This window comes from Pungitius pungitius, chromosome 13 (assembly GCF_949316345.1).
Source record: "Pungitius pungitius chromosome 13, fPunPun2.1, whole genome shotgun sequence".
Classification (NCBI taxonomy): domain Eukaryota; kingdom Metazoa; phylum Chordata; class Actinopteri; order Perciformes; family Gasterosteidae; genus Pungitius; species Pungitius pungitius.
Genome location: NC_084912.1, coordinates 9128424 through 9148896, shown reverse-complemented (window position 1 = coordinate 9148896; position 20473 = coordinate 9128424). Strand labels below are relative to the sequence as shown.

General features: G+C 45.4%; 2 protein-coding genes across 3 annotated transcripts; one reads left to right on the top strand and one right to left on the bottom strand.

The window, feature by feature from the left end:
- Positions 1-1179: 1179 nt before the first annotated feature.
- On the top strand, positions 1180-12314 carry prom2 (prominin 2). Of its 2 annotated transcripts, none has more exons than XM_062566696.1 (24): positions 1180-1838; positions 2095-2443; positions 3581-3642; positions 3874-4079; positions 4278-4398; positions 4817-4880; positions 4996-5085; positions 6107-6303; positions 7147-7221; positions 7470-7533; positions 7620-7776; positions 7871-8023; positions 8138-8261; positions 8372-8460; positions 8725-8809; positions 8907-9050; positions 9165-9233; positions 9330-9422; positions 9531-9584; positions 9683-9763; positions 10197-10265; positions 10366-10455; positions 10550-10662; positions 10777-12314. In XM_062566696.1, exons 1-24 carry the CDS (start codon positions 1833-1835, stop codon positions 10826-10828), a joined length of 2607 nt encoding a protein of 868 aa, XP_062422680.1. In that variant the 5' UTR covers positions 1180-1832; the 3' UTR covers positions 10829-12314. The 2 variants fall into 2 exon arrangements, with proteins under 2 accessions (XP_062422680.1, XP_037322323.2); XM_037466426.2 differs by having other exon boundaries at positions 1180-1335; positions 10777-12313.
- Positions 12315-12625: 311 nt separating this feature from the next.
- Positions 12626-17245, bottom strand: LOC119214562 (BLOC-2 complex member HPS6). The gene has a single exon (XM_037466390.2). The coding sequence runs from the start codon at positions 16841-16843 to the stop codon at positions 14078-14080; it is 2766 nt and encodes a 921-aa protein (XP_037322287.2). The 5' UTR covers positions 16844-17245; the 3' UTR covers positions 12626-14077.
- Between the last annotated feature and the right edge of the window lie 3228 nt (positions 17246-20473).

Below are 20473 nucleotides of genomic sequence, written 5' to 3'. Positions count from 1 at the left end.
CATGTGGATGCATGATAACATTTCCTCAACTCTTTTTTTTGGAGAACTTTTAAGGCCATCGGGAAGGCTGTTCAAGCTGTGATTTTGTACCAATTCGTCCACAAGTAATGGTAAAAAAGAGGATGTCAGTCATCGACTTCAATCCCTGGCAACGGTGTTTCTATAGATCATAAGTGTTCACCGGTAGGAAGCCACAACGGGACGACCTTCTCATTGCAAACGATAACAGCGACCTGCAGGAGTCTGTTGTTGTTCGAGTACAGAATCAATGAGGTCAATCCCGGAGTGACAGCATGGCGAGGACCTGACGCTCCTCACACGCCAAAGCCACTTGGTCATAGCTCTCTTGGTAGCAGATTAAAGGATCATCCTGTAATTGATGACTTTGAGCCGAGGTGATCTGCAAGGGGTTGTGCACCTGGTGAGCAAAACCAGACTAGAGGACAGCCAGGCGCTCTCCATCCACCTCATGTGCATCAGTAGAATTTGGGAAGCCAGGCGGACGCCGTGCGGAACAACCGCGTTTCTTTATTCTTCAATGTGGTCACTGGTGGAACAGGCGAGTCACAAAGTGTCACAGCGCAGAGCGGATTGTGGACCCAGTTGACCGGCAGGACTCCATAAACATCGGCTCAGACGACGAGCAGAGCTGTCACACTGCTTCTCTCCCCCCTCAGCAGAAGCAACGTGTTGGTAAGTGATGGCACTATCTCGTCCTAGTGTGGCTCCTCTTTACCCCAAAGCATTCCAAAACAAGGCGTCATTCATCCCGTCCACCAACAGTTTAATTAGCAGAGTTATACTGTATATCTTGATGATAATTCTCACATAGGGGAAAAACTCAATGCTTTCAATAATATCAGAGGATTCCTTGGCCGCTTTTAGATGAACTCCCTTCCGTGAGTGCATACACAGACATGCAAGTACTTGGAAAGGCTGGTTAAGCAGCTTTTTATCAAGCAAAAAAATACACATAACATTGCTATTGATGAGTTAGGCTTGGCAACCCTGTCATTTCCCCCTGACACTCTCAATGATCCAGGAAGCAAAAGAGAAGCAGGCTGAACATTTCTTTTTTTGTAGGACACCACTATCAATTATTTTCTTCCCTTCCACGTGCCTCTTCAACGTCTTTTAAGACCCTCCCTTCTCTCCCTCCCTCACTTCCTCTTCTTAGTGCCAGTGTTCTCCAGGCGAGCACACAGTCTGCTTCAACTTCACACCAAGAGAAAAGCATCATATCAGGTTTCTACAAGAGCTGCGGTCCCACGCCCCTACAGAATTACTGGAGCTCAGAGCAGCAGCGTGAGAGTCCTTTTTATCGGGCCGAGTGAGGTGAGTTGACTGACAAAACAGCTGCTCACTCTGCTGTTTTTTTTTTTTCTTCTACATATTGTGTTTTCCCATATCTGTACCTTCCTTATCTGCTCTCTTTTGACTTTTCACTCACGCCTTTACTCAGCCAAAAGTGCCTGGTGCGGGGGGGAGGAACCGCACTGACAGTTTGTTTCTAACGATACAGTACATTTGCTGGACGCTGTCTGTGTAGGTTGAAGAGTGGCATCAGGAAAAAGAAAAAACAACGACAAGTAGACTCCTTTTCTCTGATTTCAAACAGCTTGCTTTGACCATGAGAGGAAGTGTGGATGTGCAGTTACCGTTGGGCCTGAGTCTCTTAAAGTTATTTGCTCAGCAGAGCCTCGCCTGTAAACACAAGAAGTTGATGATTGTTTAAATATTGTGCCGGAGTTTCGTGGAGGCAGAAGACACGTTCTCCCCTTCCTGTCATCTTTCTTTGGAACCGCTCGGTGGGTTTTGGATAAACAGAAGTGATGCAGGTATCTGACACTGATGCAGCGTTCTGTGTGTTTACACTGTCAACACATAATGACGCCGCCACATTACCACATCCTGTACTCCATGACCAGCCCCAGTATCTGTTCAAGAACAAAAGAACACATGAGCGCTTTGAGGCCACTGATTTTATATTTCCCATATATGTGAAATGCCGTTGTGACTTCTCTTCTGCTGTCTCTATAATTCTTCCGCCTTGTATGACTGCGTCATTGTATTTGGCACATTTTTTGTCTCCAGCTGCAACAAAGGCCGAGCTCGTGGCATGAGGTGATCGACCTCTGCCTGCTCCAGCCCCGTCTTTCCCCTCCTGTAGCCATGGGACTGTGTGAGAGCGTGAGGGGTCGTAGGTCGCCGGGCGGCGCTGGTGCGCTCCGGGCCGCCGCGGCGTTGTTGGTGCTGCTGCGGCTCGGCCTCGGCCTGGCCCAGTCCGTCCCTCCGCAGGATGTCTGCTCCTCGGCCGCGGCCCACCAGGACCTCACCCAGCCGGAGTACCAGAAGACGGCCGAGGTGGACGCCAGTGTGGGCTTCATGGCACCTCTGGTCCATTCCTTCCTCCTCACGGTGCAGCCTAACCCATTTCCTAAAGGTCAGTGTTGTCAGCGTCAGTCACCCGGTCCACTTACTCATGCCGGTTTTGTTTAATACGGGCATTAGCTCACACGGCAAACATTTACCTTGCATTGAAATCCTTTTACACTTGTTTCTCTGGAAAGGTAACGCATCAGGTTTTTAACCCTCAAACCTCCTCTAAAGCTAATGATGCCAGCACTGGTTAATCAGTAATTCAATGGAACCTTTTTTTAATTTATTTTGGTCAATCTTTAACATCTGTGTGCTGCTTGTGTGTTTTTAAGCAGCTATTTCCTCTTAGTGAACGCTGGGTTCCACCTTTTTTTTCTTTTTCTGTCCCTGTGATGGGCTGTATTGCTTCAATAAACCCTTTCTATAACTTCCTGCTTGCCATCGATTTCAAAAGGGAGGGGATACAATGATGAACTATGTTTGCCAAGTTCAAAGTAATTGTTCACCATGTTGGATTTTGCTATTTTGTGGGGATTTAAACCTTTAGTAACATGAGGCACAATGATACTTCTGTTTCACTTCAAAACTTTCCATGTGAAGCGCTATGAGTCAACAGTTGTTCAAACACACTGTCTTTATGTCTCCATGACACGGCAAATAATCTCAATGGCTTATTGTTAATTGTGGGTTTCTGCTTTACAAGATCGACGGCCTGTCATTATATTGCTCTGTGCCGTTCTCCCCAAAAGCAAGTCAAACACAGCGCTTTAAATTGAGTTAAAAATCAAAGTAAAGCACTAAAGGAGCGATGCAAAGCGTCAAGATTGCATTCAAATTTCTGGTGTTCGGTGTGATGCAGACGGATGCATATCCCTTATGTGAAGAGCGCCTGAACAACGTATCTACTCGGTTACCTGCGCCTTTGCCATAAACTACAGCCCTTGTATTGTATTCTTTTATGTGTTTGTGGGGAAAATGCAGTCTTTGTTATACGATGTCCTGGTTCCACAACGTGGAGGTGTCAGTTGTCCACTTTTACAATGCAAGAGCCTAAAATGTTTGTGCGGAGGAAAGGACATATTGTTCACATGGCTGGGCTTTTGTGCATGGATTATAATAATAATAATTAGCTCTCCTTTTGCGTTCTGTTGTTCAAAAGCACATAATCAGTAAAGCCTTTTGTTCTCCTGATTCTTTTTAGATCTGATCCTGAAAATAGCCAAGGATGTAGAAGCACAGTTAAATCAACTTTTCATCAAGGAAGTAAGTAAATATGCATTTATTCTCAAATACTTTCTATGTGGTGGGAGAGGAGAGGGTGTCGGGGGCAGACCCACTGTCCTCAGAGCCCCTCGAGCGGATCATTTGAGAAAATTCAACCCCCAGTAGCGTAAAACTGCCTGGTGATACCTCTCAGTGTTTGACGTAATACCAGCCCACTGAGACTAGCTTGTGTCATGTTCGTGTGTGTGTATGTGTGTGTTTTGCTTTCAGGTCCTCGTGTACGAAGTGGGGTTCCTGGTGTGTGCCGTCATTGGCTTGCTGTACATCGTCCTGATGCCCATAGCTGGTTTCTTCTTGGCGTGCTGTCGCTGCTGTGGCAACTGTGGTGGGAAGATGTACCAGAAACAGACGCCGTCCATTCACTGTCACAGAATAACTCTCTACTGGGCTGCGTTTGTCACCACAGTCATCATCCTGTGAGTGTGTGTGTGTGTGTGTGTTTGTGCTCTCGCCTGTGTTTTTGGGCAGCACATCAAAGTGCTATTTGAAATTAGCACGGCATGAAGAAGACAGTTTAAATGTGCATTTCTCACCGCCTGTGTTTGTCTCACTTGGACCATGTTCAGAAAAACAAATTAAATTGCGTGTGTGTGTGTGTGTGTACATATTTCTAGGGCTGGGAACATATGCATGTTCAAAAGTAACGAAGCCATCAAAGTAAGTGTCGACCAGAGTCAAGAGGAACTCAACAAAACTATAGAGAACATCCAGTCCTTCCTCTATAGCGTGCCTCAGGTAAGATCAGACCTCCTGTTTGTGATGCATGGCTACGGAAATATTTAAAACTCAAAGATCCCAGTGACGCAGCATTATCAGATTAGTCACGTTAGATCCTGCCTCCACTGCAATCAATGTGCCGTGAGTTGAAAGCGTTTGTGTGAAAAGCAAACAAACCCCAAACCTCTCCAGTCAGTCCACTGGTTAACGACCAGCTTTGCGCCTTGCAGTGTCAATATACTTATCCCCAGATACAACAGAGTGGGAAAAGGCTGATGGGGAAAGGTAGTGTAGAGTTGTGTTTGTTGTTCTTCATTTGCAAAGGCTGCTATATGCGATTAGCTAATCTAATCGGCATGCTTTAAGCTTTTAGTTTAACTTCCATATCCTTTGTTCACACTTTGAAATCGTTTATTCTTCCTCTGTCGATCTCCAGCAAGTCCACTACGTGGTGAATGAGAGCCACGGAACCGTGCTGAACGTGACCAGAAACCTAGATGGTAAGAACAGGGAACTACGGATGCATTAGAGGAACCACTTTGGGTCACTAACAGTGGCGTTACAGTGTCTGTCCTCAACATGGATTGACTTCTCACACGTGTTTGTACTTATAAGCCATTGGACCTAAGTTGGGAAAAGAGATTCAGGACCGCTTCAGAGGAACTATGGACCCGGCGCTGGACTCGGTTAGAATGCTGTATCAAGGTACAGTGTACCAGCATGTTCTGTCCTATCCCAGTCTGAGCATGTCATTGCTCGTGTGCATATTTGACAGGAGATCAGTTAGTAGATGTGCCTCTAACTATATATAAAGATATACACTGCCTGGCCAAAAAATACAATTTTTGTTGAAGCGTCTTTAGCTTTGATTACGGCACACGTTGGCTGTGACATAGTTTCGATAAGCTTCTGCAATGTCACAAGATTTATTTCCATCCAGTGTTTCATTAATTTCTCACCAAGATCTTGTATTGATGAGGTAGGGTCTGACCTTCTCCAGCACATCCCAAAGATTCTCAATGGGGTTAAGGTCTGCACCCTGTGGTGGCCAATCCACGTGTAAAAAAAGGTTGTCAGCTGACCTCATTCTTTGAGCACATACTGTTGCTAAAACTAGACCTGAACAACGGCAGCAACCCCAGATCACAGCACTGCCCCCACGGGCTTGTACAGTAGGCACTAGGCATGATGGGTGCATCACTTCATCTGCCTCTCTTCTTACCCTGATGCGCCCATCACTCTGGAACAGGGTAAATCTTGACTCATCAGACCATGTGACCTTCTTCCTTTGTTCCAGAGTCCAATCTTTATGCTCACTAGCATATTGAAGCCTTTTTTCCCAGTCTATAATAATGCGTTGGACAGTTTTTCTCTGCTTGATGCATGCCAATGATTTCGCCCTTCTCAAACAGACTAACATCTTTTCTACGACAACGTGTCTTTCGACATGGTTGTTTAAGATCTGAGAAGCAACTCATTGCATCAGTTAAGGGTTAAATAACTTGTTGCCGGCTGAAAGATAATCTCCCACACAGTAATTATCCAATAGGAGGCTCGTACCTATTTGCTTAGGTAAATCCAGGTGCACTTTCTTTTTTTTGCCAGGCAGCGTATATATATTGTTGACAAATGAAGTGCTGAGGCACCTCCTCACTTTTGGCTCAGAACTTGCTTACTATGGTGCTTATGTGCATAAACTGACTGTGTTTTTCATTTGGGTGAGCAGAGACTGTAAACATCAGTCTTGAACTGAACCACCTAAACTCATCTTTGGTCCAGCTGCAGTCCAGTGTGAACCGCCTCCAGGCCAACCTCACTGCTGTTAAACATCAAATCAATAACACTTTCTCAGACCCAAACTGCTTTCAATGTAACATGCTGCAGCCTGAGCTACAAAAGCTAACACTGGACACCACCATCACTGTAAGTCCTGATTTTGTGTAACCTTGCTTGTAGCCAGGTGTCGAGCAGTTTCTTCTCTGGAGTCGTGTCCGCTCAGGTGTTTTAAGCAAGAGGAGTTAGGTCTGACTGCGTGAATTGTGAACCCCCTGAAGTACAGACTAAGAATTAGTGTCGTTATTGGATTTTATAAAACACCATCATGATGCAGCCAAATGTACTTTGTTTATTTGTATTTATAGATGCATATTTTATTCATTTACGCAGTCAAACTGACGTGGGCTGAGATATTGTGACGCGTGAAAATTATTTTTTTCCCCTTCATTTTTGGCTTTGTCTAAACTGCTGATTTGTCCTTTGAATCCTCCCATCTGTTCTTCTCTATTCCTCCTACGCTGACACATGACGACTCCTCTGCTCTCCTCCTTTTCTCTTTTCCTCTCCACTTGTCTAATCTCTACGGTCTTGTACCCTCCTCTCCTCCGCTCATCTTTTTCTCCTGCCTTTTACTCTCCTGTTTTGTCCTTTTGCATTGTCTTCTGCCGCCTCGTCTCTTCTCCTCTTCTGTGGTGTGATCGGGTCTCGTCTCCTCGCCTCTTCTCGTATCTTGTTTTCTCTCATCTCCTCTCCTCATTAGTATTAAAGGGAAAGTACATAATAATGTATAATCTCCGTCATGACAGGATAAAAGATAAGAGGCCACTAAATATTCTTGGTATCAACCCGTTTCATTATGGCCCAGTGGTTCATTATTATAAAAACATGTTAAGGCTGGTTCTGTTGAAGACTGCTGCCCTCTTCTGTTAGCTTGTTGTACACTATGTCATTACAAATGACAATGGTTTGTGCCTCGGGGTTGTGTCACAGGTTCCCAGTTTGAACGACTTCCAGGCGGCAGTGGATGAACTCAATAAAACGGATCTCAAATCCAAAATCAACGAGGTCAGTGACTTCCGACAAAAAAATACATGCTAATGATCATCAATCTTGATTATGTGATGGCTGATTTATTGACACAGAGTTACAGGGAAGAGTAATAATGTAATAATTGTTTTGCTATGCACTTTGAGGTAAAATGACCTTCTTAAACAGACTTGTTTCACTGGCTGACTACAACAAATAAGACGTGAGAAAAAATTGAGCTTGACATATTTATATGAAGTAATGAAAATGAATTCACTGCTTTTCAGGTGAAGGACTTTTTTGCCAGCATCCCACTTAGGGTGACCAATGACACCAAGGATATAGTTAAAAGTGAGTAAGCACATTTACTTGCAAACACTTGAAGCCGTCACTCTCTTATAATTAAAAGGATAACAAATGTATTTGTATTTTTTTAGGCACTAAGCAGGTTTTGGCTAACATAGAAAAACAGATCTCTCAGTTTACAAAGAACATCCCTTTATCGGCATTTACCAATGTGTCGGAGACGCTGGTCCAGCTGCAGAAAGACATCGGCAGAACCGCACCAGAGTTCAAGAGATTTGAGGGTATTAGGTAAAAATCTCTAATGGGTCGACACATGTGATCTATGTAAGACGAAGCCCTCAAATCCCATGCACACAGTCACCATGGATTCCTATCTCCTCAGGTGGGGAGTTTGTGTGGTCGTGTGCTGTGTGGTCCTCCTGGTGGTGGTGTGTAACTTCCTGGGCCTGGTCCTGGGCCCTCTGGGTCTCACACTCAAAGCAAACCCCTCGAAGCGCTCCGTAACGTCGGATTGTGGAGGAACCTTCCTCATGATGTGAGTGCTGGGTTGTTGTGTCGGGTTCATTTTAGCAAAACGTGGTGGGGAAACATCAAACCCTTTCTCTCCCCCTGCGCCTTGTTTGACCTCTGAACCTGGATGCGGTTGCAGCGGTGCAGGTTTCAGCTTCCTCTTCTCGTGGCTCTTCATGATTGCTGTGCTGCTGCTGTTCCTGGTGGGCGGGAACTTTTTCACTCTACTCTGTCAGCCCTGGGGCGACAAACAACTGCTAAAGGTAGCAATAAAAAATTAAAAAAACACACACACCTGCACAGGCAGGCATCTGAAATACAAAGCAGATGTGGGATAGCCTCCTGTTAATGTGAATGTCTCCTCTTTCCATAGTTCATCGATACTCCAGGTTTCATTCCAGGTTTGGATATCGGCCCAACTTTGGGATTAAAAAGCAATATCACTATCTCTGGTATCTTCAGGTTTGTGATGCCAGTTCACCTCCCATCAGAACAAATGCATAATATGAATGTGATTTTATACACATAATGTTTCTCAATGTAGGTTGACAGTTTGAGACATCCATTACACACCTAATAAATAACCATAAGAATACACACACTTTTTAACATTTTCTTTCTTTGTGGGTCTGAAGCTAGTGGGATTCATTAAGCACAGTACATGTATTATTGTCATTGCGTGTACAAATACATTAGACTTTGGACGTTGGATGTTAATGTTTGCAGAGCCTGTAAGAAGAACCAGCCTCTGTGGACAACGCTCCACCTGTATGAGCTCATCGACCTCCAAGACCTGCTCAATGTCACTAAAGTGAGTTTCCCGACAGTCCTTTTCAATTGTTCAAAACAAATAATCCAACACAAAAAACTATGAAATGCATGTTAAACCGTGTGGGTCACATACTCAGTACACAGAGGAGATTCAGCAGCACTTTGAGAATACAGACATCAGTCTGTCCACCATCACTCTCCTGAGCCCTGAAGTGACAAACCAGCTCAGAAGCTTCTCCAACAAGGCTACGAATATTGACGCCTCTGCTTTCACGCAGCAGGTAGGCATTATTCATTAGCTTGTTTTGATGTATCTTTGTGAAGATTTATCATCAATACGCGTATCCACTGGGACGTGACGTTGCGATCAGCCGTTCCTTGCTTTTCTCTTTCAGATGAATAAAATTTCCTTAATCAATCTGAATAAAACGGCAGAGCAACTTGATCAGCTTGCTGGATTTCAAGTGAGTTGCATTAACGTGATACATACTTACACTGCTGCTTCTCTTCTTTTTACGGCAGTGTTCTTTCATATAAAAAAACCATTTGCTTGTTTCTAGAACAACACTAGTAGTCGAGATCAGCTCCAAAAGGAGGCCAGGGACCTGAGGCAGATCCAGACCGACATAGAAACAATCATCATCCCACAACTGGTGAGTAGCCTGCCCCATCTGGGCCGACAGCTCTGCCAACGTACTCATTTTGGTTTCCCCACGTTGGTCCCCCATCTGAATTTAAACATGTACTGCTCTTGCCATCAGGAAAACCTGAACTCAAGCATCAAGAGCCTCGGATCCACAGCAGGAAAAATCAATGTGAGTAAACTGGCAAAACACCCGAAACTGCCAAGAATAAAGTATTTCTGCTCTCTTTCTTCCTGTGGCTCACTGTCTCCTCTGTGCGGCTCCTCCAGGGGACGATAGAGGAGGTGCTGAGCAACGTTGGAGCAGCACAAGACTTCCTCAACACAAATACGACACAGATCGTTAAGACCGTGAGTAGAGTCACATGAGTTAGAGCGAGGTGTGCTCCATGTGGTCTGTTATTGCCTCTGGTCAGCCCTTGAAACTGTGCTTATGATGCTATTGTAGAGATGTATAAACATTTGAGAATTTGTCTGTACAGACGATAGTTCTCCGTTATATTAAGTAATTGTTTTGGGGTTTTGGTCTTTTTTTGCATCTTTATTAACGATAATATAAATGTATTTTAATGCTTGATGCATCATAGAATTGCCTCTGTGAAATGTGCTCTATAATCAAACCCAATCGTCTTGTCTCGCCTAAGCAAACTGCCATTGCAGTTATTTACGGGTCACTTCAGAGGATTTACACAGAATTCCACACTGAGATGGCCACACGTTCCACTGATTCCTCATGACCTCCCACATGAAGCAGGGAGAAAATGTGTGGAATTCACTCTTGCAGGAGAGCAGAACCTTTTTGGACTGTCAGCTGGGTTACTTCAGTAGCTATTCTGACTGGGCCAATGTTACGGTATATATTCTGTTCCGATTTTTCCACTTTTAACACGAACAAAGCATGCGGCCGATGTCTACAGGTTCGTACCCTGACTGATCCGTGGTCCTTCCCTTAGATCACACAGCAGGTGGGCCGCTGTGGGCCGGTGGCGGGAGCCGTGGAATCCATTGAGATCATGATTTGCTCATACATAGTGGAATCTCTGGTGAGGAATAGATTGGGGTTTTATCTTTTTGTTTGTGGTCGTCAAAATCTTTTTCTAAATCGGTCCTCATTGTACCCGTGCTGTGTCTTCATAGAATGCGTTCTGGTTCAGTCTGGGCTGGTGTATGATCTTCTTCATCCCCAGCATCATCTTTTCTATCAAACTGTCCAAGTACTACAGGAGAATGAAGTATTCTGATGAATATGAGTAAGTAGCACAAAGAAAAGATTACAAACATTTACCGCATGTCCAAAATAAGAGGACTAATTCATCTGACTCTGCTGGCTTGTCTTTGACTAATCGTGATGTCTCCATTTCCAGTGACCAGTTAATTATGAGCCGGATCCCTCGGGCGCAGATGAAATTCACCTGAGAGGACAGGATACGAAATCAGAGACACTCATTTTCACCATAAGCAAAGCGACTGCCGTACACACAAATCAATCATCACGCACTGCATCTCTGAATTGACCTCAGGGGGACATGTCACAGAGGACATTAGGGCTCGGCGCACAGAATACAGCAGTGCGTCAACTGTGCCAACAAACTCTTTAGCGTGGCGTTTAGCCTCTTTCTGTCCGCTGCTGATCACACTGGGACACTTTTTAATCAATTTTTAATCATATTTGGCCTAATATTGGAAGTTCAGGTCCACATTTTTGAATGAAACAAATTGTGTGACTGCGTTAATGCCATTTGACTGATGCTATTGATGATTCCATAATGAGAATTTCTGTGCTGTGTCCTTAGTTTTAGATTGTGTTTCATAATTATGCTACATTGCACTTTACATGATTCAATCTGTGCAATGTGACCCACATATTCTATTCTAATTATACAATATATTGTGAAAACTACTGTAAGTAAACTGCCACTGGTCTACAAACATGTCTGTTGTGCATTTTTCTACCATTTAACTGTAACATATTAGTTGGAATCTAAGACATTCCGTCTATTTTCCTTACACAAAAGTGATTTTTATGGGGCACTTTTGTATTCCAGCGAAACATAAATCACAGTACTGCCACGGGTGTAAATATACTCTTGCCCAGGAGCACCATTAGTTTTTTGTGTAGTTATCCTTCCATTGATGCATTCATTGTTGGAGCATGTTCAGGTATTCGGAGACTAGCAGAAGACTAAAGAACGGGGACAGCCAGCCCGCATCTGTCCAGCGTCATTGTTGTTTACTGAAGGCATCTATAATTAGAAGTGAATCAATCCCCTTACAGCGCCAGCGGGACTCTCAGCCTTGTATTGGGAGATCAAGAAAAACTAAACTAATAGAGAGAAAGGTACAGTATGACAAAAAGTGAAAGCAAAATAACATAAGAGCGAGAGGAAAATGGAGGGATTTGGTGCCAGGCGTCAGGTCATGACTCCGCCTTACTTTGGGCCCTCTGAGATGCCCCTTATTACCCTGTGCCTCCTGCATTGGACACAAGTCACTAGCCTCTACTTTGCACCTCTGCACGTATTACATCTCTGTGGCCACATCCTTTCACATTTCCATGTGGAACCTGGCTGTTTGCTGTGAGAGCCGCACACATGCACTGTAGCTGAGCACAGTTTAGTTTATTAAGAGAAGCTTAATGGGTAACGACGACACATTCCTCGCTCAGGCCCAGACCCTGAAAACGTCTGAGTGCATTTACACACTCAAACCCTTCTCTCTCTCATACACTCACACACACCGACTCTAAGTGGATTTGGCCATGGCAGGGACATGGTGAAACTCCGAAATGGGGGCAGTGGATCATGTGACTGAACGGTCGGGTGTAAAATGGCTAAGCTTGTGCCTCAGTAGACTGCGTTTCTACTTTGACATAATTAGCTGTAAATAAATAAATAAAAAGAATATATTCTTCTTGACATGTGAGTTGTTTCAGATTCATTAGCAGAACTGTAGCAAACTGCGAGAACAGGGTAGGTATGTGGTCAGATGTCGGTCACATCCCCCCACCCCACCCTCACCCCCACCCGCATCCCGCAAAACTCCATTCATCCACACAATGCAATTTAAAATAGCACCTCAACAAACTTTCAAAAACTGCTGGAGTGCAATCAAAACTTCAGTTCCAACAACATATATACAAATATAAAATATATAGATAGATATATATAGAATATAAAAAGCTTCGTATTTTTTGCAGAACACACAATCTGGGGAGGGCAAACATGTTTTATCTACAGTTTAATAACACCTTCACAATACATTTGCTTTCTTTTCCTTTTTTCCAGTAACACAAAGTAGAGCATCGCATCCCCCAACGTAAAAAAAGCAAGCGGGAAATTGGTGCGAGCAAATCCTGGAAGAATTCTTACCAACTGAAATAAGGTTGTGGCAAATGAACATTTAACACGTGCACTCCAGTCGAACAGCATCAGAGAGGCAGCAGGAATGTGGCACCGCGCTCTAAATGAACAGCAGTGCTGCGAAGGCCACTCTGGGCTGATTGTTTTGCAGCATTTTGGAGTCTGATTGTCATTTGACATTTTAGAGCTGGCTCTCGGGCTGAAGAGTCGTTGTTTCAGTAGTCTTCAGAAGAATGGGACAAAAATAAATAACATTTTGCTAAGCACTTCCTTTGATTAAAACAAGCAATATAGACTGCAAGAACAATGACAATGCATTAAATACTATAGGCACTCCAGTATACTTCTGTTTACAGCACTTCATCCAAAAACATTCATTTGAACAGATGCATGACACAAACAATACTGACAGAGGTGATGTAAAAGTGCGATCAGTTCCAAAGCATGGAGAAAACACACAGGCCCAAGAGGACAAGACAGAGGACCTAATATCTCTAATAACATTACTCTCACTGAGTACATGAAGGGAGACGTACATGACCTTATACCCAAGCAGCAGGGCGTCCTGGTTAGTCACAGCCTACCAAACCCACACTCAAATCCTAACAGAATTACCTCCAAAATTTAATTTAAAGTCAAACTGAGTCACTCTTAGTGGGTATTATGTCTGGAATGTCCTCCGAGTCGGGCTGCCAGGAAGCAGCGAGGACAAGATGGAGTCTAGAGAGACAAATGAAGGACGCAAAAGGCAGAATGGTGTTTGGTTTCGGGGTTGAGCCCGTTGAAACCAGGTTAATATTTAAGCACTTATGAGCACAAAACCAGAGGTCAATAAAGGAACCGTATTGAACACTTATTCCATAAATCCCAGATACGGGAATCCAGGACTTTGTTTTTGTAGCAGACAAAGACAATATGATATTCTATATTGATGGTGTTCTGATAAAGACTAAGCTAAACATGAAGTATTCTCATCCACGTGCAGTTAAGGCTTAAGAGATAAATAACATTGCAGATACAGTACATACACACATTAAGATGACCTGCACTATTTACACCGGTAAGATCTTCAGTAGTAATGTTGTAGTTTTTAGTAGTCACTCTGTATCTTACATTACTTTTTTTTTTAAGACACTATCAATTATCATAGTTGAGTGCATTATTACCTGCAACATATTGATATTCTGTTTATAGGCAATTGTCAACATGCACACACACACAAATGCAGTTTCAAAGCTTGGTCAGATTACACGTGGAATGTTTTTTTTTCTTTTTTCCCCATGTTGATTGGTCTTACTGATGGATATCAGACCGGGTCCATGGGTAGTACCACCCGGGCTCTCTGCACAGTTGTATTTGTGGAAGCCTGCTGATCGGATCCTCCTGCGTCGCCAGAAGATGAAGCGTTGCACGGATCTGAGATGGACCTGGGCGGCTGTGCAGGCTGGCGAGGGGGGGCAGGAGGGGGGAACGACGGGGACTGGAGAATGTCCGCGTAGCGCTGGCTGGGCTTGGTCTCCCTCTGAAGGACTTTCTTCAGCAGAGGTTTCAACAGCCCGACAGTCAACTGGCCGCTGTGGGAGTCCGCGAAGGGAGCGGGCGGCGTGGAGGCGTTGTGGGACGCGGAGAAGGACGATGGCGGGAGGGTGTTAGAGGAGGGGAGGTTTTTCAGCACCAGGTTGAGAATGGTGGTGACTGTGAGGTCCTCGGGGCACAGCGCCCAAAGCAGGTCCAAATAAGGGTCCAGGTCCCGGTGCTGAATCACCTCGCACAGCAGAGTAGTGAAAATCTCCTTGTTGAGCAGCGGACTCTGTTTGCAGAACCTCTGGGCCACCTGGGTGACTCGCTCCCACCGCCGCTTGGCCATGAGGATCCTCAACGCCTGCAGGATGGCGTTGGGCCGCCCGCTGACCAGCATCAGCTCCACCTCCAAGTCCTGCCGTCCGTCTCGGTCCGGGGCCAGGCCGGACAAGACGCACAGGGCGCGTTTGTAGAGCGGCACGTTGTTCTCCCCGGCCTCCCCTCCTCTACCGCCCGAGAAGCCCCAGGAGGAAGAGGAGGCCCGGCTGAGGCCCAGGCCGGCTGAGCCCTGCTGTTGCTGCTGATGCTGGGCGAGCTCCAGGAACCTGGGCAACCAGCTGGGCTGGAAGTGGAAAACGGAGTGGCAGAGGAGCTCAAACACCGGCAGGGCGGCCGTGCAGTTGGCGTTGTGATCCCCTTTGAGGCTGTGGTTGTGTTTTGGCCCACCGTTTGCGAAGGAGAAGCAGGCCGGGGAGCTGGGCGTCCCGGCGGGACTGAGGACCGTTTTCCACACGTCCGGGGGAGCCCCGCTGGACAGAGAGCCGTCCCCGTTGCAGTGCAGCTGGAGGGCGGCCTGCGCCGCTCTCCACAACTGCCCGGGGAAGACGCTGAAGAGGGAGTTGAGGTACAGCAGGGCCCCTTTGTCCAGCTCCGAGGCCGAGAACAGCCTGGCTACTTCTTTCTCAACCAGACTCTCGCACACTGCCAGCACCTCTTTGGCATTCCCCCTCACCAAACTCCCCTTCACCTCCTCCAGGGAGACCAGAGCCTTGAGCTCGGCCTCCAGAGAGCCTGTCAGCTTGTCTTGTCCCCCCGCACACCCCGCTCCCCCATTCTGGGCCGGCGCCGCTCCTTTCTGCCTCGGCCCCGTGCTGAGGTAGTTCCTGAGGATGGACGCCAACGAGGTGGGGGCCTGGAACCTGCCTCCTTTCTTCAGCGCGTCCACGGTGAGCTGGGTGCTGCTCAGGCTCCTCTGCTGGTAGTATTTGCAGGCCTCCTCGAAGACGGCCTCTACCAGGAGGGCCCCCGGATGAATGCTCTCCACGCTGGGACCAGACTGCTTCAGAACAGAGCTGCAATCCATGGAGCCCGTCTCCTTGCTCACAACCGCGAAAAGGCCGGTTTCTGAGAGCAGGTGAGGCGCACCCCTTTCGGCCCCATTTTCATACAACAACCCCTCTTTCTTCAGCCTCATCTTTTCCAGCTCCCTGCCACAGTTCACGTCTATCAGACGCAGGTCCTGCCCGAACAGCACCGCTATGATGTCCTGGTACATGCACAGGCTGATGGGAGCGCCACGCACCGCCGAGCAGGTGTCCGCGAGTTTGTAGACCCGCCGCAGCAGCCCGTCCTTCTGCAGGAGACAGACCCACCCGGTGCCGAGCAGCAGCAGCAGGCCCCCGCAGGCGGTGGGGGAGAAGGCGCAGATCTCAGGTGGTTCGAGGGTTGATAAATATCCCACGCAGTCCGTCACCAACTTCTTTAAGTCGGACTCTTGGGCTGAAAGCCTCTTCAGGGGGGTGCTCTTACACGTGGCGCTGACTGTGAAGGAGTCCTGGCGAGGGGACCAGGAGACGAAACACTTGGAGATGCTCATCAGCGGCTTCCCTTTCACGTCGGGAAGGAGATGTATCACTTCACCCGAGCTGACCACGTTGAATTTAGGATTGTTGTGGAGGGCGATTTTCACCCCTCCGAGGCTGACGGCCCCTTCCTCCACCTCGAAGTCCCGTCTGCAGACACAGTATCTCAGCTTGTTCCTCGGGGCGCTGGGGGCCGGGGTGCTCTCTGAGGGCGCCCTCTCCTCGCACCAGATGATCAGATTGGAGCATGCGCAGACGGACACCACTTTTGCCCGAGGGCTGTTGCACAAATCGGAAGTTTGCAGGAGACGCCAGCCAGCTTTGCACTCCTGGAATTTCCAAAACTCAGCTTTTCCGTTCTCATAAACCACGGCCACGGCTGCCGTGTCTCTGGCGCTGTTGCGATGGTCCAGGTATAAGATATCCACGATAGGCACGGTCCGTGTCAACCGCAAGTCCAGCTTCTTCTGGTTCTGGGCGAGAAGGGGTCTTTCATATTTGTCCAGAGTCACGAGTCCGACCGTAGGTCCGCGGAGGATGACATGGACGTGACGTCCATCCGGACTGAGGCGAATGTTCGACAGGCTGTCATGGAGCTCGTTACTTGTCACTTTAATGATCTCAGTCAGCTCTGTTCCGTTTGTGAAATCCCCGAAATCTGACAGTTGCTTCAACGCCAGACGCGCCATAACTCACCCGATTCCAGCCCGAGCAGCTTATTCCGGCTCGTTAAATAGCTCGCCACAACCTATGCACCGTGCGACACATAAATCTCACCAGGGACTCCGGGGAGACGAACCGAAAGGCATCCCGTTAGGTCCAGAGAGGGGCTTCATCCCGCTGTAAAAGTCCGGCGCGGAAGGATACATCCTCCGACGGTGATCCGCCTCGGTGACCCGGGTTTCGGTACACGACAAACAGCGCTAGACGGTTAGCTGACAGGGAAACCGCGGAAAATGAAGTTTTACTCTCGAAAGGGGACTTTACTCATTCCGATGCTATGCTAGCACACCGCCCCCCCTGACATCACGGGATTGTTCATTTCCGGATACCGATGACGGTTCGCGCACGACGAGCACAAAGATTGTCTCGTGGCGGAGAGATGTGCAACTGCTGCTGCGCGCGCGTCTCCGAACAGGCGACGTTACACATCACAACATCTTTGTGTTGCCAATGCGATCCTTCCTATCTATCTATCTATCCATTTATCTATCTATCTATCTATCTATCTATCTATCTATCTATCTATCTATCTATCTATCTATCTATCTATCTATCTATCTATCTATCTATCTATCTATCTATCTATCTATCTATCTATCTATCTATCTATCTATCTATCTATCTTTCTATCTATCTATCTATCTATCTATCTATCTATCTATCTATCTATCTATCTATCTATCTATCTATCTATCTATCTATCTATCTATCTATCTATCTATCTATCTATCTATCTATCTATCTATCTATCTATCTATCTATCTATCTATCTATCTATCTATGTATCCATCTATCTATCTATGTATCCATCTATCTATCTATCTATCCATCTATCTATCTATCTATCTATCTATCTATCTCAAGATACAATGGAGGGAATGTTTTAAATGTTGCACCGCAAAAAACTTTTAAACATGTTTATACATTGTTTTACTTTCTTTATCTGTGATTGTTGTGGTTTAGCAGCATCCTAAAAAGTAGTTCAATTTCCATCCACAATGGTGAACGTATTTTGTGTTTTAGTCAGTTTGTTCTACGTGGTGTAGTAATTTTTTGGCGTAGTTTAACGTATGCAAATCAAGGGTTAACCCTCATTGGAAAACAGTGGCAAGCCAAGGAATTTGCACTTTCTTGTTTCTTGTTCTTCTGGGTTTGTATCCTTATGGTTGAAATGCACTTATTGTAAGTCGCTTTGGATAAAAGCGCCAGCTAAATGACATGAGAAAAGTGAGATTAGATATTGGGTTACAGCTTTTTAGGTGTTGAAACATTACCATGCTGAACAAAATGCTTCCTTGCCTTGAGATAGTGTCAGTAGCTGACTTTGACCTCTGACCCTTGTCTGACCTTTATCTTAACCAAATGAAATGAAGGAAGTGTATCTGTATGCACTTTGTTTTGACAGCGGCCTGTGAAAAAAGGCTTGTTTATTACTTTATGGTGATGGTTTGGGAGATTATTGCTTCTCAATGACTCTGTGCATCTGAGCCAATGGCTCACTGCTAACGAACCTTCATTTGGCTCACAGTTGCAAACATGTTTTTTATTTACTCTCGGCAGCACAGAGGCTAACTCCAACAAATCATATAGAGGGCAAACATTTCCTGTCTATGATAGAGAGTAATACAAGTAATTAATGTTGTATTTAAATTTCTTTGTGTTTTTGAGGAATCTTTTTGGTTTAATTGCGTCTTCTTAAATCTTTTTTTTTTTTTTGGAAATCCTGTTTTTCACATTGATCTTTATACACATCAGCAGGGAAGTCTTTTAAGCTCACATGGAGTGGTTGAATTTGAGGAACAGTAATAAAGTAATGAATAACATGATGCTCATACTTAATGATGTTAAAGAAATTAGCAGACAGGCTTGTGATACCAATAAACATAATCAAATAATGTCAACAGTTCAACTGTTGCTGCCTCTCTGCCTTATGATGATCCATGGCGCTCGCCTTTTTTTGACATATCTTGGTCGCATGTTTTTCTTTTAAGCTCTGAAAAATAATAGAGTATTATTTGAATTTTTGTGTCATTTTTTAAAATTTAATTTCACTCCATCACCAGGAGGTGGCAATGTTGATTTTCCCTCACCGCCTGTGGTTGACTAGAAAGGAAAATGAATTGAGTGCTCATGAGGGTCGACTTAAATTTGTGGATGACTTTGTCCTTCTTCCCTTAATCTTTTCCTTGCGATGCTGAGAGCACAGATGCATCGGTTCGTGGTCTAATAGACAAAACTCGCTGGATTTTCCAATGAATATCACATGGCTTCAGAGCCAGCATCACGAGGTGTCCAAACTAAACTTCTTGAAAAACTCTAACTGCTTGCATTGCTCCTTTTTTTTAACTCACTGCTTCTTTCCAGGAAAAAATCTGCACCCGGCTGTGGGGATCATGTGAAAATGTACCTACATTTTCCTTCTCTACTGATTCAAAGTAAATTGTAATCTTCTTGCAGTAGAAGCAGCATCTTCCCCCTTTTCTCCAGGTTCAGGTTATTCTTTTACTGGCTCATTTAATGCCTTGAGGAAACTTGTGACATTTACCTGCAAGTTATTTAAAACTTTCTTTGACCTTACTGGCTGAAGAATAACAGGAGTACGGTTTCCTGAGATTGCTCTGTCAAAGATGGTGCTTTTTTACTTACTGCATTCATATAACGATATATATGTTGTCTGTATAATTGTGCCAGAATGCACTTAAACGGATGAGTGTTGCCCATACATATGGGTGTGTTTGTGTGCGTCCATTTATTTATGTCCTATTATGTCTCAGCGTTATAGCTGATAAAATATATAGATGCAGTATGTAATCAAACATTAGATCGAAGCCCATCCGCCTTCAGACAGGCCCGCCTCGGACAGGAAACACCGTCTATTGGAGAGTGTGTTTAGTCGAGCTGAGCCTGTGGACAGGAAGATAAAATGCTCCTCTGGAGACTAGAGGCGGTTGGAGGCAGGGAAGATTTCCTTTTTGAGTTATATGGTGGCGAAAAGAAAATCAATTTTTGCAAATGTTCCTTTCTCGGGCTAAAGAAGATGGGTAGGCTGTCAGCTTTGCATCCCCTCAGGAAAGAATGATTTTTAATCCAAGCACAATGTATACGAAAGAAATGTTTGCCTGTGTGAGAAATGAAAGATATTAATCAGTCTGTTGGGCGTTAAGACGGTGTAAGATGGATGCCACTTTACTGTATGAAAGTTATCGCTGCCTGTCAGCCTCCTGTCTCCTGTGCTAGGAGGCAGATATTAGAATGATAGTGCCGGTTCGCTCTCACTTCTGTAAAGCTGTCATGTGCGCAGCCCGCCCGCTCACCACATCACCCCTTGTGTTTGCAAAGCAATGCACTGGAGAAGTTTGTCTCGAGCTTCAAGCGTCTTCCGAGGACTCTTCTGTGAGCTGACATCACAGCATTGTGGCGGGTGAAGTCATCCATCTTTTATATTCAGAGTAAAGCAGACCCCAAGTGGAATAGCTGAGGAAAGAAGGAGACAAATAAGAACTTTGTTTTTGCTGACATCTCTAAAACGTTTTAATTATTTACCCACAGCACATGAAAAAACTGATGTATTGAGCGGCATGGATTCAAAACTTAAT

What these genes read in the sequence shown, in the direction of transcription:
- prom2 (XM_062566696.1), top strand. An exon ending in GGAGGAACCTTCCTCATGAT is followed by an intron (nt 8,024 to 8,137) that starts GTGAGTGCTGGG and finishes ATGCGGTTGCAG; the next exon opens with CGGTGCAGGTTTCAGCTTCC. An exon ending in ATCAGCTTGCTGGATTTCAA is followed by an intron (nt 9,234 to 9,329) that starts GTGAGTTGCATT and finishes GCTTGTTTCTAG; the next exon opens with AACAACACTAGTAGTCGAGA.
- LOC119214562 (XM_037466390.2), bottom strand. Translation starts at nt 16,843, where the DNA reads ATGGCGCGTCTGGCGTTGAAGCAACTGTCAGATTTCGGGGATTTCACA.